General features: G+C 41.7%; 1 protein-coding gene and 1 non-coding gene across 3 annotated transcripts in view; one reads left to right on the forward strand and one right to left on the reverse strand.

Annotated features, from left to right (window-relative positions):
• MAOB (monoamine oxidase B) overlaps positions 1-25,862 on the reverse strand; it is a 116,657-nt gene that overhangs the window by 64,063 nt on the left and 26,732 nt on the right. Inside the window, exons 2-3 of one of the 2 annotated variants that reach the window (XM_035003369.1) lie at positions 3,820-3,914; positions 2,729-2,866 (exon numbers count right to left, since the gene is read on the reverse strand). The exons of the other annotated variant lie outside the window; for it this stretch is intronic. Coding sequence (XP_034859260.1) covers positions 2,729-2,866; positions 3,820-3,914 — 233 coding nt within the window. The remainder of the gene's footprint in view (positions 1-2,728; positions 2,867-3,819; positions 3,915-25,862) is intronic. 2 annotated transcript variants of the gene reach the window in all.
• On the forward strand, positions 12,613-12,718 carry LOC118010571. Its single transcript, XR_004679241.1, has one exon. It is a non-coding gene; the product is annotated as a U6 spliceosomal RNA (small nuclear RNA).

Here is a 25,862-nt window from a genome sequence, read left to right on the forward strand (position 1 = left end):
ATTCCTTGAGTAGGCTGATTTGAAGAGCAGGATCTGACAATATGGTAAGTGGCATACATGATACTCTCAGGTTTTGGGTTAAGAAATACACGTGCGGGGGCATCTGGGTGGCTCAGTCGGTGAAGCGTCTGCCTTCGGCTCAGATCATGACCTCAGGGGCCTGGGATCAAGTCCCACATCGGGCTCTCCGCTCAGCGGGGAGTCTGCTTCTCCCTCTGTGCTCTTTCTCTCTCTCAAATAAATAAATAAAATCTTAAAAAAATACACGTGGGGTTGCTGATGAAACAAGGCACGAATATACTATATGTTTGCATGAACCACAGTTTGTGCTTGGCAGTAGTCATTGAAATAGGCAATAGAGAGTAATGTCCAGATGCCTACAGGACTGCCTACCATGACAGAGGAGACAAATTTCTGAACTTCTTAGGCATCAGGTCTTTATCACTATTTATTATCTGGATTTGACCACGGGAGGTCAAATTAGCACCTCTATCGAGACTGAAAAAGACCTGTATTTCATAGCCTCATTAGTGTTTCAGTTGTCTTGGTAGTGAGAATTAATTACAGAGTAAGTCAGTGTATCAAATATATCTCTATATATACATATGTATCCGATATTTTTTAAGTTTACTAATATTTCTCATTTCCTCCAGTAGAGGTCAGAAAATAGCAATAGAGGAATATGAAAATCTACGAAGCAAGAGAATATTTTCGAGTGATTTTTCTCTAGCTAGGATTATGGAAGGGTCTTTAAATTGCTTTTCTTTACCCACCTTTTCTAATTATATTTTTCCTTTTGTAGTCATTAAAAAGCAATGGCATTTATCTGAAATTTTATAAGGAGCACTGACGGCATAATGTATTTACCCGGTATCAAGTCAGAGATACTGCTTAATTATTTGTATTTTTTTTTCTTAGCTGCACACCGACTATTTGAAATCATCTAAGAAAGCGGCACATGTGGCCATCACTCTGACAAATTATTTCAGTGTAACATCATTTCTGCAACTGATGACTACGAGCAATCTCTTTCAAACAAGGAACTTAATGTCAGCCGTAAGATTACCAGAAGAACAAAGCATCCTGGGCATAGCTTCTGACTGCCAAGAAACCCAGCACACACAAAGACAGAGACATGAATATAATCTCTAGTCATTTCCTTTGTCTGGAAAAACCTAAAAGAGATCCTAGTGTTCTGGATCAGTCTCTGAAAGTCTTCCATATTAGGACAAGGAAGACAAAGAAATCGCGGTCAACGTGACCTTCACTTAAAAGCAAGGAATCCAATGAAGGATGCTTATTAAGCCTGTTGATTGATGTGTCTCTTTTTCTGCTAGACACAGATGGAAGCAAGGTGCAAAGGCTTATAAAACAAAATCTGAAGGTCAACCAAAACATTTATGTATAAATTAAGGAAATCTTTTACCCTATTGTACCAAATTAGATAGATGTTTATTTCCTGTTTTATTAAATGACTCATAATGTACAGTCTGCTTTTTGTCCTTCTTGATATTATCACTCACAAATAATATAAGGGTGTCAACTTTGTTAATGTAAATCAAAATTGACTGCTGCTAGTTACTTCTGTCTTCTAAAGGGATGATTTCTACCAGTGAGGAGTATGTCCCTGTACTGCTCATTTCCACCTGTAAAGGCAAATATGGAAGAGAGGAAAAGCTGAAGTTCACTTCCCTGCCAGTTCTCTGTGGGACTCCAGGGTTGGACCCAGAGTAGGGGACTCTTTGCTTGTCAGAGAACAGTGACTTTTTGGACCAAGACGATGATTCTGGGAAAAGAAGGATCTGGGAGATTTGAGAGGAGTCTGAAGACAGCAACACAGTGGGTGACTTGGATGCACAGAGAAGTGCGGCCAGTGAGAAATTCCCAGGGGGCTCATTGGTCTAAGACCTTATTAGAGTAAGAATGTCCAATATTCAATTCTAAGCTATTTGTGTTTCTGCAGTTAACCCCCGCCCCACACCCCTATTGCTCAAAACTTCGGTCAAGTCTGTTGCATGCAAAGGCTTGGGATGGTCTGAAGACAATCAAGATAAAGAGGTGAATTTGAACACAGGTTGGCATGGAGCAAAGGGAAGATAAGAGTCACAGGCTGTAAGATGTGAATGAGCAGAGATGTCATGGCAGCAGGAACCATGGGCCACAAATGATCATGGGAATGGCAGACCCAGTAAACTCACAGAAATTTGGGGGAGATCAATGGAGCTTCCCCACAAAAGATGGAATTTGGGGCTTGAGCCACTTTTATGTTAATCTCCAAAGAACAGTAATATTAGATGATATATAGGATACAATGACAAAATTTCAAAATATTATGTTAGGCATATTACAAATACTTTTCATAATATGAAGTCTAGGGCCATATTTATAAAACTGTACACAGGTTTTTGTATCACAAAGAGCCCAGGTATTTAAATAGAGGTATTTAATAAATCAATCACAGACATCTTTTTCTCTATTGGTTTTGCTAAACTTTTTGCCAAATGGGCAATGCCACTTTGTCAATAACCTTCCTAAATAGGTCAGAATTCCCACCTAGCTCCCCTTTGATGACAATGAAAACATTCTCAGAATGGTTGAAATACACTTATGAAATACATATGCATCATTCAGTAACGAAGTAGATTCTCTGAGGGAAGGATCTGGAATTCATATATGGAAAGACCTATAGAGAAGTCTTCAAATCCTTCAAAGGCTGGCCCAGGCTTACCTTTACATGGTAGATGAGACGCTCTACCTCATTCACTTTGTAGGTCTCCAGTCCTAGCTCCTTGGCTAATCTTAAGATACGATTCTGAGTTGGCCCAACATAAGATCCTCCAAGGTCCACATATTTAACCTTTTGGTTCTGTTTTCCCACAGAAAAAAAAAAAAAAATTTGTGAAAATATTCTTCCTAAGATAAAAAAAAAAAGAGTTCTGAAACAAGCAAATTGTCATGTCATGGGTTATAGACACACCTTGAAGTGTATCCATGGAAAATGGGATTCTGTTTTCAATGGTACTTCCTTCATGTGACTTAGTTATTAAACCATTCTTTAAAGCAAATTGGACTGAAAACTTTAAATATGCAACAGACTTCTGAACTCCATCACTTACAACATATATCAAATCATGGTTTGGTTTTTGTAAGCTATAAATTATTGATGAATTTCTCTTTATTTGGTACTTCTGGTTAATTTTGAGATGCTTAATGCTGGAGAAAACCAAGAAAGGAAATGATCACTTCTTATGTGATTAATCCAGACATTTGAAAGATAGCATTAGGGAACATTTGGCCATAATTTGAACCTTTGAAATTGCTCTTATATATTCATAAGCAAGTTTTCTATATGGTCACAAATGGGCTTCACTTCCAATGACTAAGGACCGATCTTTGAAGAAGGGACTAGAAAAGCTCCCTATGTCTGAAGGTGCCCAAGCATAACCAGATACCTATTAGTCAGGGACACCATAGAAGGCCCTCCTTTTCTGTTGTTTGTTTGTCATGTGGCTGCCCTGCCCACCGCCTCCCCCCAAAGGTAAGAGAAGTTTCGCAAAGGTGGGAATCTTTATTTTATTCACTGATGTATTCCAAACATTAGTGCAATAATTCATCCGGGAAGTGCCAAGCATCATGAGATAAGCAAAGAGAAAGAAGAAAATGTTGGAAAGAGTAGCAAATTGAGAGAGAGGCTGTGGAGAATGTTTCAAAGTAACTTCTACTCTCTTAATAAAGAGTCAAATGAAATTCAAGACTTTTAGAAAAGAAAAGACTCAGCTTCAGTCTCACATTTCTTGATCCCCATCCTTAACGTCTTACCCTGATGGTGTAAGTCCTGCCTCCCACCCGGTCCCGGGCTTCCAGAACAACCACATTCAGGCCAGAGTCATGCAGAAGCTTGGCCGCTGCCATGCCTGGGGGGAAAATACAATAAGAAATCACAATCAAACACAGCACAGGGACTCCAGGTAAGGGCCTCACGTTAACCTCCATGAGAAAAGTCCATGTTGGCTCACTTACTTGGCCTACTGTTACCTTCACCGTACAGGTGGCTAGGGTTTCTCAGTAAAGGCCCAGATTCCAAGTCTGGGAAAGCAACTGCAATTTCTAGCAAGAACAAAAGGGATTTCATCTCTGGTAAATGTCTCAAACCTTAAAAACATCTTTGGTTACTATATCAACACATCTATCTCTAAGGACTAAGTTGCATGACTATGTGTCTGACAACAGAAATGAAAATACAAGGCCACACTTCAGAGAAATGTATAAGCCCCAATAGGCACGAGACCAAATGTAGCCATTGACTTCATTCTCCAGGTAAATCTGAAAAAAAAAACCAAACCCATTAAGTCAGGGGGCGAGTAGGCCTTCAAAGGATTTGCGAGGACCTAGAATTGACTGTTAAATTCTGCGTCAACATGAACTTTTGGAAGTTGGCGTAAAGTTTCAAAACCAAGGACATAAAATTCAACCCACTCCGTGTCCTAGTTCTCCACGTGACCATCACCGAAGAATGAAATGACTCAGTGCATTCATTCATTTAATTATGAATGTAGTCAAAAATACTTAATGAATGCCTGAACCACCCTGAATGTAGCTTTAAAAGAAACACAGCTTGGGCGCCTGGGTGGCTCAGATGGTTAAGCATCTGCCTTCGGCTCAGGTCATGATCCCAGGGTCCTGGGATCGAGTCCCACATCTGGCTCCCGGCTCAGCAGGGAGCCTGCTTCTCCCTCTGACCCTCTCCCCTCTCATGCTGTTTCTCTCTCACTTGCTCTCTAAAAAATAAATAAAATCTTTAAAAAAAAAAAAAAGAAACACAGCTTTATTGAGGAAAATTTACATACGATAAACTTTACTCAATGAGTTCAATGAGTTTCGACAAAGTACAAAGCTTACTGTAGAGTCCGTATATGTCTTTTTTGGTATAAGCACATCCTAGGTGAAGTTTTTTACCTCAGAGATCTTAAAACCCTGCATTTTCGAAATGACTCTTACAGAGTTCAGTAAGATGGTTCTCAGAGAGGAAAACTCTGGAACTCTCACCATGATGACTGGATTTCCTCAGTTCTAATTACTTTCATCATTTGCCTCATGAGATCAAACAAAATCAAGGAAATGCCAAGACGCTGGGCCTTATAGACAAATGAAACAGTTCTATCTTGTCTTTCAAAAATAATAGTTCCGGGATTTTTAGACCCCCACCCCAAGTGCAAAAAAAAAGAAAAAGAAAAGAGAGATTCCATAAAAAAAAAGGAGCTAATACTCATCGAGTGCTCACTACATTTGAGACGCTATTCTGAGTGTTTTAATATACTAATTCAATGAACTCTCACCACAACCCATTGAGAAAAGGCACTACTGATCTTCCCGTTTTATGGCCAAGGAGACTGAACCACACAAGGTCTCACAAGGAGCTTCACTCCAGGGTCAGAGTTCATAAACCACGCGTACTGCTTTCCACGGGGACTCAGAGCCATCATCTTCATAGATCACATCTCTCATTTTCTGCTACAGGGGGAAATTACATTTTCAAAAGATCTCTTTCACTTTATTTGGCTCAGCGTGTTTTTTTTTTTTAAAGATTTTTTTTATTTATTTGACAGAGAGAGACACAGCGAGAGAGGGAACACAAGCGGGGGGAGCGGGAGAGGGAGAAGCAGGCTTCCCGCGGAGCAGGGAGCCCAATGCGGGGCTCGATCCCAGGACCCTGGGATCATGACCTGGGCCAAAGGCAGACGCTTAACGACTGAGCCACCCAGGCGCCCTGGCTCAGTGTGTTTTTAAAACACACTTGTATCTTGCTGTTTGATAAGCATCCGTCTAACAGAAAATAGGAGCCCACCGCAAGAGCCATAGCGGAAAGCCGAGGCTTTGTTCACTGTCTATCAGCGATCCTAAAAGAGGAAACCCACTTTTTAAAAGAGGCGGATCTGACATTTCATTATTTGAGTTCATCTGTCTCTCCAAGCCCTGTCCTTGGAGGCCGGGCAGGGGCTTTGAGCTGGTGGCAGGGTAAGGGTCCCGAAGTCCCCGGCCACCCACACATGGCGTGCACAGCATTGCACAACCCATCATTTGGAAAGATAAGGTTTTTAACTCCAGTGCTAATTTTACCTCCATGAGGAAAAAAAAAAAGGAGAAAATATTTCTATTTATCTATTTTTTAAACATTTCTATTTAGATTCAAAACTGCAGACAATTCAATGCCATTTCTCTTATCAAGCATCAGTTCGACAAATGAAATATGAAATAACATGCAGCCATAGTAACCGCTGTTATCACGGAATTCAGATGGACCCGCTAAGCACGCTGAGGCTTAAACAAAGGGGTTCGGAATGAAATACCACATCATTCATGCACACTGGCGTTTTCTAGTCCACAAAAGGCACTGTCTTTTGGTCTGCGCAGTTACCCAGTAGTATCTGATGTTAAACATGAACAGTTATTAAAACAAGCCAGGGTCTTATCAAACCACTCAGTAGAGACTTCTCCGTGCCCAGGTGCCTTAAAAAGTCATACCCAGAAAATTACAAAAATATCTCTAAATAGGGCAAAATGAGACTACGTGTTTGGAAATACCTTACAATTGGTCTAATATTCACGGGGTGGGGGGTGGTGAGCGGTGTTCAATTCCTTGTTGGACATCAACGGGCAAAAACTGATTTGAAAAATAATTGGTCCATGTATGGGGGGTTTAAGGAAGTCACTGCAGTTTAGGAGGAGGAAACTTCAGGGAACGTAAGAAACTGAGGATCATTTGGTAGACTTGGAGTCCAGTCAGGAGGTGATTAAGGGGAGCCTTCGGCTCAGGTCATGATCCCGGGGGTCCTGGGATCGAGCCCCGCATCAGGTTCCCTGCTCAGTGGGGAGTCTGCTTCTCCTTCTCCCTCTGCCCCCGCCACACACTCATGCTCTCTTTCTCTCTCTCTCATATAAATAAATAAAATCTTAAAAAAAAAAAGATTAAGAAGTAGCTCGCCAGAGGTTCCTCACTGATGACTGCGGGAAGGATGATGGTTTAACCGATGGAAGAATAAGCAAATACTGAACTCCAGACACATCTGAGTCTAATGCCTAATGCCATGAAATCATAAAAACATTGCATCCTTCTTCTCAGGCACTTTATTTGGAAAAAGGTTTCATCAAAGTGATGATTATCTTGAGTATTTGGAGCCCTTCATTGGGAGGAGACATACAAATTATTTTAAATATCTAAAAATTATTAGCATTATTAGGATTCAGTGCTTCCAAGTTTTCGTGTCATGAAAACGACCCAAGGGTTAGATGAGGCAGGACACTGGAAAGTACTGGTAACAAAAGGTGTTTTGTTTGTTTTTTTTTTTTCCAAGGTGTCTTAGGATCGGTGGAGGGGTTAGGACGGGGAGGGAAGAGAAAAATCATCATCACCACTTGCCTCATGCTTTGCTTTGTCAACCTGGCTCACGTCCTTCGTATCGAAACCTGAATATTTCATGAAACTGATTTTTCAGAGTTTTAAAATGCAAAGTTAATTGTTTTGAAAACATTATGAAACATCAGTACTTCAATACCACATAAGGACTTTTTTTCCCTCAGTCTAAAGCTACGCACCCACCCCCAAAAAAGTATCGTGTGAACCAAAACTGACAAAGAAATTCACTGTACCTCAAAGCATCTCTAACCTTATAAACCTGGTAAAAGATATAAGCATTCCCCCAGGAAGGATGAAAGCCAAAAATCTGCAAATAGCCCTCGACACCTCTGTCACTTCTGACAAAGCAATGGTTTTATGAGAAATTTCTAGAAACAACCAAGTGACCTTCTGATCAAAGAACTGGGGTTCTTTGATGTCTCTAAAGAGAATGCTTTTAGTTATTTAACACAAATACACACACACACAAAGGGCCTGGGGTAAGATGAAAATATCCCCTGTGTGAAATAAATTCATTAAAGGAAAGTGGTATTTGTAGATGGAATTTGGTGGTTAACTGCTGAACTCCAACACAGAGTAGAGAGGCAGGTAAAAACGTCACAAAATAGCTAACATTTTGAGCACTGACCGTATGTCAGCTTCTCTTCTAAATGTTTTACATATAAGAATTTATCCTTGGGGCGCCTGGGTGGCTCAGTCGTTAAGCATCTGCCTTCAGCTCAGGTCATGATCCCAGGGTCCTGGGATCGAGCCCCATGTCGGGCTCCCTGCTCAGCGGGAGGCCTGCTTCTCCCTCTCCCACTCCCCCTGCTTGTGTTCCCTCTCTCGCTGTCTCTCTCTCTGTCAAATAAATAAAATCTTTAAAAAAAAAAAATTTATCCTTGCAACAACTCTGTGAAGGGGGAGATGTAGAAAGTGAAGTGCAGAGAGGCCAAGTCATGTGCCGAAGGTCACATAGCTAAAAAGTGGCAGAGCCTGTATTCAAATCCAGACATTTGGACTCCAGATAACAAACATGTCCAGCAGCCTTCCTCATACTAACAGGCGAAACACAGGGAGCCTTCCGTTAAACATCACGGACCATACAAGCAGCAGGGCCACTGTGGGCACATTCTGTGCCTTTGTGTAAATTATAAGAAGACGCACACAAACCCCGCAGGTAAATTTCAAAATGGCGTCCTTCCTTCAGGGGAATGCAGCACACATGGGCCAAATGGCTTGGCTGGCAGGATGTGGGCTGGACAGCATCCCCTCTGTCACTGCATCAGCCTGGCAACTTTGTGCAGGGCACCTGCCTGAACGGCTTATGCTGTGGCCCTGAAACTCAGAAAACTTATTTCCTGGACGATAAGAATTTAATCACCCGTTCTTTGTCTCCTCAATGCTAGGACACAGTTGGAGCTTAGGTGATTATGGAATGGATTCATTTAATACCCTTCAACAAAGATGACATTAAATCACTTAGTCAGTAAGTAAATAAATGGCCATGATGGTGTCTATGTAAACATAATATATTTGATTTAGTATAAGAAACTAAAATATTTGCACACACTGAAACTGATTTCCTCTGGTCACACCAGAAATGGGAAAGGGGGGCATCTGGGTGGCACAGTCGGTTGGGCATCTGACTCTTGGTTTTGGCTCAGGTGGTGAACTCAGGGTCATGAGATCGAGCCCCGTGTGGGGCTCCGTGCTCAGCAAAGAGTCTGCTTCTCTTTCTCTCTCCCCCTGCTTGCAGTCTCCCTCTCTCAAATCAGTAAATAAATCTTAAAAAAAAAGAAATGGTAAGGGATACCTTTGCCTTTTTCAAAGGGAAAAAGCTGGAAAGAAAGAGTCTGCTGATATTAACCACCTTACATTTTACAGCACTGTAGTTTCCTATATTCACACACATTCAGTCCTTAACATGACCTGTGAGGCTAGCATTATTATTCCTGTTGTTTAGATTAAAAACTGGAGGGTCAGAGAGATTCAAGGGCTTGCTCAGCGTTACCCAACCAGCTATGGCAGAGTTAGAGCTAAAATCCAGTTCTGTTTCTATGTCCTCTATGTGTTTTTCATTAGTCACATGACTTCCTATAATATACAATGGCCTGTGTTTAAAAAAATTCCCCAAGCATGCCAAATTTTAAAATTAAAATATATCCTTATTCGTTCTCTTGAAAAGAATACATGGATAAAAATCACCGGCAGCCTGTCTGTGCCTAAAGCCTCGAAACCATATTACAGGACGATCTGAAAGCTTCTAGAGCAAATGCAGTACCCTCAAGGTCAGCTCCCCTGAACTACAGCTTAAGTGCTTTGGCCAAATGGTTCTTTCTCCTTAAGTACAGACTGACTTCTTTTTCCTGAGAACGCACCAACCCAACTCTTTGGAAAAGAGAGACAACGTGACATAAACCAAGCATACCAATGTGTACCGTCGTTTCAATCACTGAGAAGCAACGTCTAGGCTTAGGCTATTGACGTCTTGTTTGCAAATATGAAAAAGATCCCAAGCCTTCTTGGAAGCCCTTTGCTCTTTCTCTAAGACAGACAAAATATATAACAGAAAAACAAATGACAATAGCTTCCAAAATGAAGGGGACCTTTACCGGAGCCTCAGGCTGTGGGATGATTTATGCTCTTGAAAAGAATAAAAAACATCAAGCGTTAGTGAGTTGCCATAGAAACCTTTCTCCAGATGATACTAGAATGAGATTGCTTCCAAGGCTTTTCAGAGTATGTCTAAAGCCATAAAAATTGTTTCTTCATCATGGCTTTATATGTAAATGATTACATTTTCTTAAAATGTCAGCAATCAGAATAAATCTTATTTCATAACCAAGCTTCTGTCTTTACCCTTTGTTGTTGGAAAGGAGTGGGATAGCTTTTGTATATTGTAATCAGGGTAGACAAACTTTGTTTTCACTTGACCTCAACATGGAGGCCCATGGAAAAAAATGCAAACCCAGAAATTACAGCTCTGTCTTTCTCAGTTTTTTAAATGAAGACTATAATATACAAAAACTTGTTATAGAAAACAAAACTTTTAATTCACTCGCCTTGAATCCTTTTGGAAATTCCATGGAATACGTATAAATAAGGGGATCAAGAGTACACTTATTGTGGTGAGCACTGTGTAATGTACAGAAGTGCTGACTCACTATATTGCACAACTGAAATTAACAGAACACCATACATTAATTATACTGGAATTCAAATCAATTAATCAATCAATCAATAGTAACCACTCAATAATTATAGGATCTTTAATAAGTTACGGTAATTGAGATCCTAACAATCATTATTATCAAGAACATAATTCTCAGATGAAATTAAAAAAAAAATTTATAACAATAAAAAAATTTTTTTAAATAAATAAATTTTTTTTAAAGATTTTATTTATTTATTTGACAGAGAGAGAGACAGCGAGACAGGGAACACAAGCAAGGGGAGTGTGAGAGGCAGAAGCAGGCTTCCTGCCGAGCAGGGAGCCCAATGCGGGACTCGATCCCAGGACCCCGGGATCACAACCTGAGCCGAAGGCAGACGCTTAATGACTGAGCCACCCAGGCGCCCCAATAAATAAAATCTTTTAAAGAAAATTCTATGCCCAACATGGGGCTTGAACTCACAACCCTGAGATCAAGAGTCACGTGCTCTGCTGACTGAGACAGCCAGGCGCCCGAGAAATGTTTTAATACTATTTATATCAGAAAATAGTAGCAGAAAACAAGGAGTTAAATTTATTTATCCTCAAACATTTAAAAGATTAGTACTATGGAACCAATAATTACTACTAGAAATCTTAGACTGATAAAAGCAATTTTCCTGAGATATATCTAATCATTAGGATAGAAATTAAATACTAAAAAAAAACTTTTTAAGTATAGAAGGTAAGCATAGGATGCCATGAGTTTCCTTGAATGTAACTTGAGGAGGACATATCTCATTGCTGTGATAGTTGCCCTCCTATGGAGTTTTAGACTCACAAAGATTTTTTCAGGTAGAATATAAAATTGGAGGGGCGCCTGGGTGGCTCAGTCGGTTAAGCGTCTGCCTTCGACTCAGGTCATGGTCTCAGGGTCCTGGGATCGAGCCCCTCATCGGGCTCCCTGCTTGGCAGGAAGCCTGCTTCTCCCTCTCCCACCCCCTCTGCTTGTGTTCCCTCTCTCGCTGTCTCTCTCTGTCAAATAAATAAATAAAATCTTTAAAAAAAAAAAAGAATATAAAATTGGAGAGCTATCATTCCCCCTTGGGCTCACCCGCTCCCTAGATCCTAGTCTCTGAATGCCCTGAAGAAGGTGAGAGGCCTGCTGTAGACTACCTTGAATATTTCTCCATGTACTATATGCTAGCTAACTGAACATAATAAAAAAATAAAATAAAATAAAAATAAAACAAAACAAAAAAAACACATCTTTTATCATGAAAAACGAGATGATGAATTTTAGGAATTCAGGAAGGAGAGGATAAAATGTGGGCATGGCCAAGGAAAAGAAATCTGGGTGAAATATAACAAGTAACTGGAAGAAATGAAGTTACAAAAGAGTGGTTCATCTATGCCAAAGTCTGGCCCTCCCCTCCATCTTCTGGAAGCCTAGTGTGGAGCCCGGCCCAGAGGCTTTACTTTGTCCCCCCCAAAAACACTCCAGTGAAACCAAAGACAAATGCAGTCAGCTACAGAGGTGTACAATGACCAGAGTGGAAGGAAAATGTCACCGGGTTCAAGGACAACGCAGAACACCACCATTCTGCAGAAAAAGCTCTAGAGCTAATAGGCCACGGCCTGGCTGTATGACCCTGGCAAGAGTCCTCACGTTTTCCTCACCTGTGATTAAATGTGGCCCTTCTCATCCTGTAATTAATCTAAATGAGACAGGACAATGATTTTAAATAAGCCGAGATTTCATAACCCCAAAGCATCTAGCCCAAAGTCTCTCCTGTGGAGCATGAAATTTGGGTGACATCAGTAGGTATTAGAAAAAAACATGTGACTTTTAGGGGCGCCTGTGTGTCTCAGTCAGTTAAGTGTCTGCCGTGGGCTCAGGTCATGGTCCCAGGGTCCTGGGATCAAGCTCCGCATTCTCCCTCTACCTTTTGCCCTTCCCCCTTGCTCTCTCTCTAATAAATAAATAAAATCTTAAAAAAAAAAATACATGTGACTTTTGTGCTCATGGGGGACAAGGAAATGCTGATTTAAACAAAGGTGGTTAGTGCTTGCTTCAGCAGCACTTACACTAAAATTGGAACGATACAGAGAAGATTAGCATGGCCCCTGCACAAGGACGACACACCAATTCGTAAACAAAGCTGGTTAAGGATAGGTGTGCTAAGGTAATTTTGGGCAAAAGGTGACTTATTCTGAAATGCATCAAAAAATAAGAGGGATTGATAGAGAGAGAGAGAGAGAGATGGATAGATGGTTACAATGGAAAAAAGCAAAAATAGCAAAAATGTTAACTATAGAATCTAGTTGGTTGGTATGTGAGTGTTGACTGTGTAATTCTCTGACGATTTTCGTAATAAGAAAATTCTGGGAAAAAAGTAAAACCAAGTGGTCAGAAGGTACAAACTTCCAGTTATAAAATAAGTAAGTCTCGGGGATGTAATATACAACGTGGCGACTGTAGTTAACAATACTGGATTGATACTGAAATTTGCTAAGAGAGTAGATCTTAAAAGTTCTCATCACAAGAAAGATGCTTCTCTAACTACGTGTGGTGCATGTTAACTAGACTTGCGGTGCATTTTGCAATATATACAAATATTGAATCATTGGGTGGTACACCTGAAACTAATATGTGTTAATTACATCTCAATGTTTTAAAAAACATTGTCCATAAAAGCAAAATTATGAAGTTGGTTATTTGAAATTGGAAATGTGTGGATCTTCCTAGATTATATATATTTCTTAATTGCAAAATACTTAAGGTTTGCCCAGCTTAAAGATGGATGAAACACTGTTCAAGTACAAATGTTGGAATGTTTGCTGACCTTTGCTGTATCAACAGTGATTGTTAGTAATAAGTTGTAATGGTGTTAGTAATGTGCTACGAAGCTACTGTAAAATAAAATAAAAATAAACACAAACAAAGTTAAACCAGTTTCTGTTCAGCTGGACTTGTCAGAGACTTTAATTAATGTACTGCATGTCTCCATCAGGAGATACTATACTATTTCTGTCATTTCTTCATCTCTATAACTTACTGGGGGACAGGGGATAGAAGTGATTTTCTAGAAGGGCAGAAATGTCCCCTTACATATTTTGGGAAACACCACCTAAAGCCACTAGTTCACTTGGTCAGTGTGGCTACAATTGGTGGTAGGTCTGTCACAAAATCCTCCTCTCAGACAAAACAAAACAAACTTCTCCCCTCTTCCCTCAACAAATCAAACATTCTCAACCACACCATTGTCCTTAGGCAGCACGTTTTCAAGGAACTGATGTCTAAGCAGGACTTGCTTCTAGAAGAGAGCAAAGCTTAGCAGGAGAGGCACCACGGGGGGCGGGGAGGAAGATGGTGACTATAATGTATTTGGAAAGGGAGCTTCCTGGGGAGGCTGGGCGTGTACTTGGTTCAGCCGAGTTACTGAAAAGCAGGAAATGGTGGAACGGAGAAGGATAAAGACAGTATCTTACCAAGATAGGAAATAGAAGTTTCCCTCCTAGGGACATGAAGTGTGGCAGGATCACGCAGGTTGAAGGCAGGCCAAAGAGAGAAGGGAAGTCCAGGAATCTGGAAGGACTGGGGGCAGGGCCATAACTAGAGTCTTGGAGAAGGGGGGAAAGTGGGCTGCCACCTCTGAGATGTTATAAGTTAGCCAAAGGACAACCAGATGAGGGAATTTGGGGTAGCACGGTATTAGGGGTTGAATTGTGTCCTCTCAAGATCCATATGCTGAAGTCCTAACACCCAGAACCTCAGAATGGGAACTCATTTGGAGACAGTTAAAATGAGGTCATTCAGGTGAGACCTAATCCAATATGACTGGCGTCCTTATAAAAAGGGAAAATGGGGTGACAGGCATGCACACACAGCAAAGACCATCAGAGGATGAAGCTAGAGGTCAGGGTGAAGCCTCTGAGGGTCAGGGAATTGTCAAAGATTGCAACAAACTACCAGAAGCTAGGAGAAAGGCATGGAGCAGATTTTCCCTCCTAGTGCTCAGAAGGAACAACCCTGCTGGCACTTTGGTTTTGGAGTTCTCACTTGTAGGCAATACCTTTCTGTTGTCTTAAGCCACCCAGTGTGTGGTTCTTTGTTAGAGCAATGCCAGCAAAACTAATACACATAGGAAATTTTCTTTTCCATATTAAGGTAACATCACTGTTCACTGAACTTACTTTGGGATAGCATGGTGACAAAAGCCCTAGATGGCCGTGTCAGGCTGACATTTCTTACATGCTGAGGAGCCCTGGGGTGTTGGCGGGGGGGGGAGGGGTTACGCGGAGAGGGAGGGATTATTTGCCAGCAGTGTTATTTCAGGACCTGGGAAATGGGGCACTAGCCCAAACAGGTGTTACGTGAGCAGTTGGGTGAGTCTCATGATGAGCTTAAGGATCTGAGTTTCAGCCTGTGAGCTGTGAGCAGCAAAATAAAAAGCAGGTCTTGCAGCATTCAACACAGAGCAGTAAATAATAATCAGGGTGCATCAATCAACCTAGAACCAAGGTGAGGAATGGAACTTTCTGGAGATAGGAGTTAAGAAATTCGCCTTGCCAAGGTTATACAATTTCTATGCTTCATACAAATTCCGTGGTATTTTTAGAATGTTGAATATCAAACCTGTCATTAAACTTGACTCAAAAATTAAATGATTTATGAAATGATTCAACTTCCTGAGAAAAATTCTGCCTTCAGAATCTCATTGCTTTTCTCGGTGCCAAGAAGAGCCACGGCCCACCCAGATACGAGAAGTTTCACCTGCCAGCTCACGTGCTCCTGGTCTCTGGGCCCTCAGACCAGGAGGGATGGCAACACGGCGGCCAGTCAAGTGTGAACTTAACCAGAAATGGGCCATTCGGAAACAAGTGTGTGGGAAAATGTGTCCTTTTAGGTCCTCACAACCACTTTCAAATAGAAGTCAAAGGGGTGGAGGGAGCAGTTCTGGCATTACAACATTGACCTCAATGTCACAGGCCAAGTACCTTCTGGGTTGTTTGTTTTTAGATTTTATTTATTTATTTGACAGAGAAAGAGAGCACAAGCAGGGGGAGCGGCAGAGGGAGAGGGACAAGCAGACTCCCCACTGAGCAGGGAGCCCGATGCGGGACTCGATCCCAGGACCCTGAGATCATGACCTGAGCCGAAGGCAGTCGCTTAACCCACTGAGCCACCAGGCGCCCATTCTGTTGTTGTTGTTGTTTTTTAATCCAACCTGAAAGCCTCATGTTAAGACCGTAAGTCGCATCCCGAGAGTGTGTAGACCTAGACCCACACCGGAGTGCGCAGATGTGTGCTCAGCAATCCAGCATATTCGCGTGTGCGCGCACACGTGTGCTGAAACTGCACGGCACACATGACCAGGAGTACCAGCTGGGGTTCTGGGCTGACATGGAGATAGCAGGTGCACAAGCTGCCAGTCACTGGGGATTGCATGTCACTCTTCTTGCCAAAATAGGGACACAACATACAGCTACTATCCTCATGCATATTTGTTTCGTTTTTTTATTGACTCAACTGGAACAATCCTTGTATCCAGAATTCCAAACAGGTAATCAAGGAGTAATAAAGAAAAAGGAAAAGAGATGGCTCTCCTGTGGGGAGTGTGAACTGATCGGTGCTGGTGGGAGGGAATAAAGGCAAAGGGCAAAGGTGTGTTTTCTTAGAAGCTGTTTTCACATTTTAGCCTTGGAGCTAACCCTCCTCCCTGCTTTATCATCCCCAGCCCAAAGTCGGCTTCTCTGGCAGCAGCCTACATGTAAGACAAAATACATCTTCCATAACCGGGGAGAGTCAATAATCCCACCTAGGGCTCAGGAATTTGCACTCCAAAAAAAAAAAAAAAAAAAAAAAGAAAGAAAGAAAGAAAAGGAAAGGAAAGGAAAGGAAAGAAAAACCCCTACAGGATATTTTTAAGAATTGTTCACAACTATTTTAATTTTGATAAAAGACCCTGTTGAAATCCTAGTGTTTTAAAAATCAATGATAACAGCTTTTAATCAAGCTCTTATGTTCCTTTCACTGTATTTTCTCTTATTTGTTCCATTTTACTAAAATTTTAATTATGTGGGGTTTTTTTCCTTTTAAAATAGAAAGCAGTGGATCCAGAGTCTTCCCCCTACCACCAGCATCCCACCATCAATATTCACTAGAATGCTCCTTCCAGCATCTTGAAACGGGCTGCCCATTCTGTGACCATCTCAACATAAAACTGAACTCCAGACAAAGCTGACAGCCCAAAAGCACTTTCCCAAAATGTGGCCTGTCTCACTCTGGCCTCTGCCTTCGTAAGAAAAAGTACTTGCTGATGTGGCTACAAAGAATTTTCTTTTACATTCCTAGATGCTGTGGTAAAGTATTTCTACCTCACACCTCCTGAGTGCTAGTCCCTGGAAGTTATACGTTGCCTGGGCTTCTCAGTTATGGATATTGAGGTTCTGGCAAGATCTTGCCTTTACTTTGCATTCCAAGTTGAGGATTGAAAATCTAAAAGCAGTGGGAAGCAGGGCAGAGTAGGCAAAGTATGAAGTGGGCAGATGTAATAAAAGAGGCAGGGCCAAGGAAAGATAAAGACTGTGTGCCTTGAACAAAAGTTCATAAATCAAATTTTAAGGGAACCTGGGTGCCTCAGTCAGTTAAGCATCTGCCTTTGGCTCAGGTCGTGATCCCGGAGTCCTGGGATCGAGTCCTGCATAGGGCTTCCTGCTCAGTGGAGAGTCCACTTCTGTTTCTTCCTCTCCCTCTGCCCCTCCACCCCACTCATTCTCTCTCTCTCTCTCTCTCACACACACACACACACACACACACACATGCTCTCTTTGGCTCTCTCTCAAATAAATAAAAATCTGTAAATAAAAAATCTATGAAAAAATTTATAAAAATTTTTAAAAATCTCAGATAAATAAATAAAAATCTATGTGAAAATCTGTAAAAAACTCAAATTTTAAAGCACTGGAAAGCCATCCCCAAATTGTGAAAGGCTTGGCCCAAGGGCTACCGGTTTAGAACCTCTGCTGTAAGCCAATTTCTGGGCCTCGTCTCATTAACAAGGCTGTGGTTTCCGCAGACAGCACCATTTTCCTGAGTCCCTACTGATACCTCAGCTCTTTGCACGGCTTCAAAGATGGCAGCCCTCCCTGTTCCAAAAGCTGGGCTCTTCATCAAACCACTAAGAAGATCCCTAGTTTTCATCGTATTTACGATGGAAGGAAAATTGACAAACCTGAAACTAATGAATGATCAAATCTTATCCATTTTCCCAGGGTTTTTTCTGGCTTATGACTTGGGCCCAGTCATCTACCTAAGAGTCAACTCTAAAACCGGGGCTTCATCCTTGACTTTTTCTGGTTCCTCATCCCATCAACGCCATTCAAGAGGCTTTTCCTGTTATATCAAACCAACAGATCAGAGATAGGTTGAAACCTCTTCAGGTCCGGCCAAAACCCAGCTTGTGCCTTGATAAAAGACTTAACAGAAAGCCAAAATAAGCTGGCAGTGTTTGTGAAGACAAGGTCTCAAATGGAACTCAGATGAAATTACTTACATGTTTATTAGATTCAGTTCTTTTTAGGGAAAATTATAGTCTAAACCTCAGTGAGAAATCCTGGATTCAGTTGTCAGGAGTTAGTATCAGAAGAGGACCCGCCACATAAAAATTAACACCGGTGCAAAGATTTACAGAAAAACAAAATATCTATTGCTGTTTGGGAAAATTATTTCAGGGGTGTCTGTAGCTGGGATCCAGTTTCCCCATTCATTTTAGGACACCTGCTCAGTTACCCCAAATCAAAAATAAATTCACGCACTTTTAGCCAGAATATCTAGATTCCATGTTGAGTGGCGGCCCCCAATCCCTGCCAATCCAACTGTCTCAATTCCTTACATTAAATTGCTTATTACTCCCCAAAAGGAAATTTTAATCTTTCTACAAAATTAAACATCTCTCATATTCTGGGTCTGCTATTAATAAGATGATCAAATTTATCCCCTTCTTCAAACCTCAACTTCCTAACTTGTAAAACCATATAAAAATATGTATCCCCTACCTCACTGAGTAGTTGTGTAAAGAAATTAAGGCAAAATATATAAGGTACTCAGCGCATCACCTGTTGCCTGGTAAATACCCAACAATATCTGTTCAGGGAATGAATGAGTCTAACATCTTTGGGAAGTATTTGGCTTTGAAATTGGAGGAATTAAGTCCCAACCCCTTGGTCTCTGAGGCACTGTAGTCTTGGGCAAGGAACTTCTGAACTCCTCCTAATTCCAGTTTGTAAAACAGGGACAACACCTTGCCGGCGGAGTTGATGCAAAGATGACGTGTGCAAAATTACTTGCATATCCTGGGCCTGCTGTTGCTATCTGGTAATAGACAGGCTGGGCTTGGAAATTAATTATGCCTCTACTTCTCCTTCCCTTCCATTGCCCTACAAACACTGACTGACAACTTAAGGCTTTTTTATAGCATCTCATCAACTTTGGACTCAGTATAGATGATAATCTATAGACCCCGTCTTACAATATTAGCACAACCTCCTAGGTTTTAATAGTTCTTCAATTGTGCAGCAGAAACACAAAAAATGACCCTGTCTTAAACTACCTTCTTTTCAACCCGTAACGAAGCAATTGGATAAATTATATCAGGAGCTGGATGAATGCTCACTGACCACAGCAGAGAGGAGGGAAAGCGATTTTTCTTTCTCTGTTGATAACATTTTTATCACGGACCTAGTGCAATCTAAGCAGTCTTTTTGATTAATCATCACCAGAAGTAACATTTGAACATCTCTTCGCTAATATTAAGACCATTGTATTTGACAGATCCCTTCATGCGATTCAATGAACGATGCCTTTGAACTTCTGGGTGTAGTTTCCCACTGTCCAAAATGGCTATTTCATACCTTTTCTTAAACTTCCTACATGACACCACCCACCCCAGCCCTTTGCAGCTGATAACTCTGCTTCATTTTTTATGGAACTCATTCATCTTTTCACAATAAATGCACATAGACACCTTCGCCTGTTCCTGTATGCAATGCTTGACAGCTTATGACTTAAATGAGCGGCTTCTTTAAGGAAGCCAACCCTCCCCCGCTCTGTTCGGATCCTATTTCCTCCAGGGTTTGGTCCACTGCTCATGTACTTCTCCCACTCCCTCTAGCCTGGATCACAGTCATCAGCGTACAAACCTGCTCTGGCATCTCCAATCTTGAAGACACCTGTGACCCAACATCTCCTTTTGCTTAAACCCTTCCCCTCTGCGCCCCTTCATAGCACTTCTTCAAAGAGTTATCTACACCCATTGCCTCTATTTCCCCATCTGACTCCGGTCAGGTCTTCATCCCTACCATTCCTCCTAGACTGCTCTTGTCAAGGCCACCAGCGATTTTCACATTGCCAAATCCAATCGGTCAAGTCTCGGTCCTCATATTACCTGTTCTCTTAGCAGCTTTTGATCTCGTCCTTTTTGACCCACTGTCTTCTCTGTGTCTGGGCCACACACTGCCTTGGGTTTCTTCCTCTCTAACTCATTGCTGCTTCTCAGATCTTTTGCTGGAGTCTTCTCTTCCCAGCCTCTAAATATTGGAGAGCCCCAGAACTCAGTTCTTGGACCTTTTTTTTTTTTTTTTTGAAGCATTCCCGGGTGGGGGCGCCTGGGTGGCTCAGTCGGTTAAGTGTCCGCCTTCGGCTCAGGTCATGATCCCAGGGTCCTGGGATGGAGCCCCACATCAGGTTCCCTGCTCAGTGGGGAGTCTGCTTCTCCCTCTCCTCCCTGCTCTGCTCTCACTCTCTCACTCTCTCGGTCTTTCTCAAATAAATAAAATCTTAAAAAAAAAAAAAAAAAAAAAGCATTCCCGGGTGATCTCACCTCATTCTGCAGCCTTGAAGCTTTGAGCTTGATATATAAATTGCCTACTTCCTAGTGCCTTCAGCTATTTTGTAATCATCTCAAACTTAACATATTCCAAACAGAGCTCTTGAGTTCCCTCCCCCAAACTGGTTCTTTTCCAGTCTTTTCCATTTCAGTAATGGTATCACAATGCCCCCACTTGTTCAGGCCAAAAATTCAGGAATCGTGCTCAATTCTTTTTTTCCCCTGACCACCCCCCCACCCTCCAATCACTACATCAGTGGGTCAATTCTACCTGAATACAACTGTTTCTTAGCACCCCTCCTACTACCACCTTGGTGTAAGATGACACCATGTCTCCTTTGGACTATTGCTATAGCCTACAATTGCTTCCACTCCTGCTTCTCTGATTTCCCAATTTACAAAGCCCAGAATATCTTTTAAAACAACATCAGATTCATGACATCTCCCTGTTTCAAATCCACCAGTCACTTACATTGCAAAGAGGTGACCCCACCATTACACTCACTTACAAGGCCCCATAGGAGCTCATCCTCACCTACCTACCTTGTCTTACTACCCCTTGCTCATACCACTCCTGCCATATTGATTTTCTTTCTGTTTTTTGAACATATCAGACTTGTTCCTCACATAGGGGCTTTGCACCAACTGTTCCCATCTCCCGTAATATTCTTCCCCCTTATATTTACATGTTCAACATCTCGTGTCTCAGCTTCTACCTCATCTCTAAGGAAGACACCCCCTCTATCTTATTTTTCATGAACTACTTACCACTGGAGGTACTTTGTCTGTAGGTAGATAGGTAGGTGGGTGGGTGGGTAGGTATTTATTTGGTTGATTCATTGGTTATTTATTGTGCAACCCTCCTCACTAGATTATAAGCTCTGTGAGGACAGGGATCTTACTTCTTTTGGTTCCTGTTTTAGCCCCAGCACCTGGGAGAATACCTGGCACATAGGTCTCCTCAAGAAATAATGGTTGCTGGCGGAAAAGAACTCAGGCAAGTTATTGAGTCCATCTGCGAAGGATGAAGAAGGGCTCATTTTACAAAGAACTTACTCTGGAGGCTTCATCAGAATGCATTTCTACACAAAAACTGATGTATCACAGGGGCACCTGGGTGGCTCAATCAGTTAAGTGGCTGCCTTCGGCTCAGGTCCTGATCCTGGGGTCCTGGGATGGAGCCCCGAGTAGGGCTCCCTGCTCGGCGGGGAGTTTGCTTCTCTCTGTCTCTCTGCCCCTCCCCCTCACTTGTGTTCTCTCTTTCAAATGAATAAATAAAATCTTAAAAAACCATGATGTACTGCAAAACTTATTTTAATGTCAACATGACCATTTGATCGCAAAAGTTCTTTAAAATTTTCAACCCCACCCGAATCTTCTTTTCCAAATATCTTTTAAATTATAAATTTAATACAAAATTTTTGCAAGGGAAAAAATGCCAATATGGAAATGGGAGTCTTCTACCTGGATAAGGATTCAAACGGGTCCCCAAATATTGAGAATACAGTGTCCACTCCACAACCTGTCTGCCCCACATCTAAAGTCTATAGAGTTTCCTTTAATCAATAACGCCATCTGGTCACTGTCGGAAAATCAAACTGTTTCTTTTGCCGAAGGTCAATTGAGCATCTGATATTTTAAAGAGGTATATTTAAGGCCTTTGTTACTTATTAATTCCTCTGGAGCATTTAAATCCCATGCCTGTACCATTAGATGGTGGAAAAAAAGATACCTGGTCTACGTTGTACTAGTTACTTACAGAAATTTCTTATATATTAAATGAGTTTTAATATTATGCTGTAGCTGAAATATTTTTGTGTGCTTTGTGTGCATGCATGTTTCTATACATTACACAAACTTTATCCTCAAGCTCCGGGCAGAGCCCCAAACCGTGCTATCAGTCAGCACTAGAAGTTGAAAGGTGAAACCACCTCTAATGGAAGAGGCCAGTTCTATCTTGTGGAAAGCAGGTGTAATCTGGACCTGGGAATCCTGCAATCCTGGACAAATTCCTCTTAAACAAAGGGGCACATGGAACTGAGAATGCCAATATCACCACCTACACCCATGGTAGCAAAAAATACCTTTAAAACCTTTAGTAGGGGCACCTGGGTGGCTCAGTCATTAAGCGTCTGCCTTCGGCTCAGGTCATGATTCCAGAGTCCTGGGATCCAGCCCCGCATCGGGCTTCTCCCTCTCCTCCCGGCTCATGCTCTCTCTCTCTCAAATAAATAAATAAAATCTTAAAAATAAAATAAAATAAAAGTCTTTATTAGGAGCATCTTCAATCTGGAAAGTTATACTGTCATGTCATGCTCTTCTGTGCCCTTTTGTCCCTCTGTATTTGTTTGATTCCACGAGTCTTTTCTTCCAGGGCTCCTTTCCTCTGTATATATCTCTGTGACAGTCTCCACGTTCATCCTTAGCTCTGCGTCTTTTTTTTTTGATTTTTTTTTTTTTTTTTTTTTTTGCGAGAGAGAGAATGAGAGAGAGCACATGAGGGGGTGAAGGTCAGAGGGAGAAGCAGATTCCCTGCCGAGCAGGGAGCCCGATGCAGAACTTGATCCCGGGACTCCAGGATCATGACCCGAGCCGAAGGCAGTCGCTTAACCAACTGAGCCACCCAGGCGCCCTTAGCTCTGCGTCTTAAGAGGTCCATCTGTTATCCCATACCTCCCCAACTCCTTCTGTCTCTCCTAACCAACCCAAACACAAAGCCATTATTTATTTATTTATTTTCCCATATGTTGACGTGGCCAAAAATGTACAGAGATTTGGATGTCACCTTAGTACAGGTGAGTTTTGGAACCACTGAGCTCAAGCGAACTAAGTCAATCAGAGAAAGAGAAGTATCATATGATCCCACCGATACGAGGAATTTGAGAAACAAGACAGAGGAGCATAGGGGAAGGGAGGGAAAAAATGAAGCAAGATGAAACCAGAGAGGGAGACAAACCACAAGAGACTCTTAATCTCAGGAAACAAACTGAGGGTTGCTGGAGTGGTGGGGGGTGGGAGGGATGGGGTGGCTGGGTCACAGACATTGGGGAGGGTATGTGCTATGGTGAGCGCTGTGAATTGTGGAAGACTGTTGAATCACAGATCTGTACCTCTGAAACAAATAATACATTATATGTTAAAAAAAAAAAGAAGATAGTAGGAAGGAAAAATGAAGGGGGGAATCGGAGGGGGAGATGAACCATGAGAGACTATGGACTCTGAGAAACAAACGGGGGGTTTTAGAGGGGAGGGGGGGGATGGGTTAGCCCGCTAATGGGTATTAAGGAGGGCATGTATTGCATGGAGCACTGGGTGTTATACGCAAACAATGAATCATGGAACACTACATCGAAAACTAATGATGTAATGTATGGTGACTAACATAATAAAATAAAATTAAAAAAAAAAGAAACCACTGAGCTCCCCCAGAATTTTGTAAAAGTTTACATAGAATAATACCCACAGGGGCGCCTGGGTGGCTCAGATGGTTAAGCGTCTGCCTTCGGCTCAGGTCATGATCCCGGGGTCCTGGGATTGGGCCCCACATCGGGCTCCTGGCTCAGCGGGGAGCCTGCTTCTCCCTCTCCCTCTGTCTCCCCTCCTGCTCATGCTCTCTCTCTGTGTCTCAAATGAATAAATAAAATCTTTAAAAAAAAAAGAATAATACCCACAAGGAGAACGTGTTCATGGAAGTTTCCTTATTGGATTAGGCCATTTTAATTACAGTATCAATCACCAGGTGCGGCTAACGGCCATACCCCTGGGTGTGAGATCTGTGTACTACAACTGGTTGAGAGGCTCACAGAGGACTACATGCGTTAGAAGGGCATCATGGTCCTCCCGACCGAGCATTTCAACGTCTTGCCTAAAATTTTTCTAGTAGTAGCTGCTTATCAGTTCAGAAACAAACAGAAACACCAGCTATTTCAAAAAGAATGTGTTCCATCCCATATTCTAACCATAAGTCAAGAAAAAAAATTGAACTGGGGACCTGGGTGGCTCAGTCCGTTAAGCGTCTGCCTTCGGCTCGGGTCATGGTCTCAGGGTCCTAGGATCGAGCCCCGCATCGGGCTCCCTGCTTCATGGAGGCCTGCTTCTCCCTCTCCCACTCCCCCTGCTTGTGTTCCCTCTCTCGCTGTGTCTCTCTCTGTCAAATAAATAAATAAAATCTTTTTAAAAATTTGAACTAAAAATACCCCTCCTGGAAAATATAATTGAATAATAGACCTAAGAAGAATGTTCAACTTGGCTAGTAATTAAAAATGAAAACCAACCATTTTCAGCTCTCAGTGTGAGAAACTGAGAAATACCATTTTTGCTCTCAATTTGAGCAAGATTAAAAGGAAAAAAAAAGGAAAGGATATTAAATGCCGCCAACAATGTGACAGAACAAGTCTGGCTGAAATAATCATTGGCAAAACCGTTGAGAAAAACAATTTGGCAAAAACTTGAAACTGCCCATTTCTTTAAATCACAAACAATTACTCTATAATTCAATTCTAAGAAATAATACCACATAGGAAAAAATTATTATTCCTCAACATCTTTAGTGCCATGTCATCTATAATAGCATACACGTAATACATAATGTCCAATCATCTGGTATTGATTAAGTAAGCTATGGCAAACCTATTTGATATTAATTAAATTATGTTCAGAAGGACTGCAATATTGTGAAAAATGCTTATGTTTTAATATCAGGTGAAAGATATACAATTGAAAATATACCGAAATACTAAGAGTGGTTGTTTTGTTTTGTTTTGTTTTAAGTAGGCTCCACACCCACTGTGGAGCCCATTGTGGGGCTCGAACTCATGACCCTGAGATCAAGACCTGAGCTGAAATCAAGAGGCCGATGCTCAACTGAGTGAGCCACCCAGCTGCCCCAAGAGTGGTTGTTTTGGGTGGTAGGACTTAAAAATGACATTATAAAGATAATTCATCCAGAATTAGTGTAAAAAATAACATACTTCGTCATGAGCTCATGTGAGTAGTTTTATTTACTAGACTATTTCCAGGATTTGCTGTATAAATGATCGACTTTTGTTATAAATTTATACTTTTTAGAGACCTAAAATAAAGCAGAGTCACATAATTGCATAAACTCTCTATAAATCACAGTCTATCTTCCTTCATATTGCCACTAACCCTCCGGATTTCAGAAAAAAATTCTATGCAGGCACATAGATAGAAGTGCTTTTGCAATAGTCAACTGTATATCAAACCGAGCAAAACTGGGCACCTGGGTGGCTCAGTTGGTTAAGCGACTGCCTTCGGCTCAGGTCATGATCCTGGAGTCCCTGGATCGAGTCCCGCATCGGGCTCCCTGCTCGGTAGGGAGTCTGCTTTGCCCTCTGACCCTATCCCCTCTCATGTGTTCTCTCTCATTCTCTCTCTCTCAAATAAATAAATAAAATCTTAAAAA

This window comes from Mirounga leonina, unplaced genomic scaffold, assembly GCF_011800145.1.
Source record: "Mirounga leonina isolate KUSES-001 unplaced genomic scaffold, KU_Mleo_1.0 Mir_101609, whole genome shotgun sequence".
Lineage (NCBI taxonomy): Eukaryota > Metazoa > Chordata > Mammalia > Carnivora > Phocidae > Mirounga > Mirounga leonina.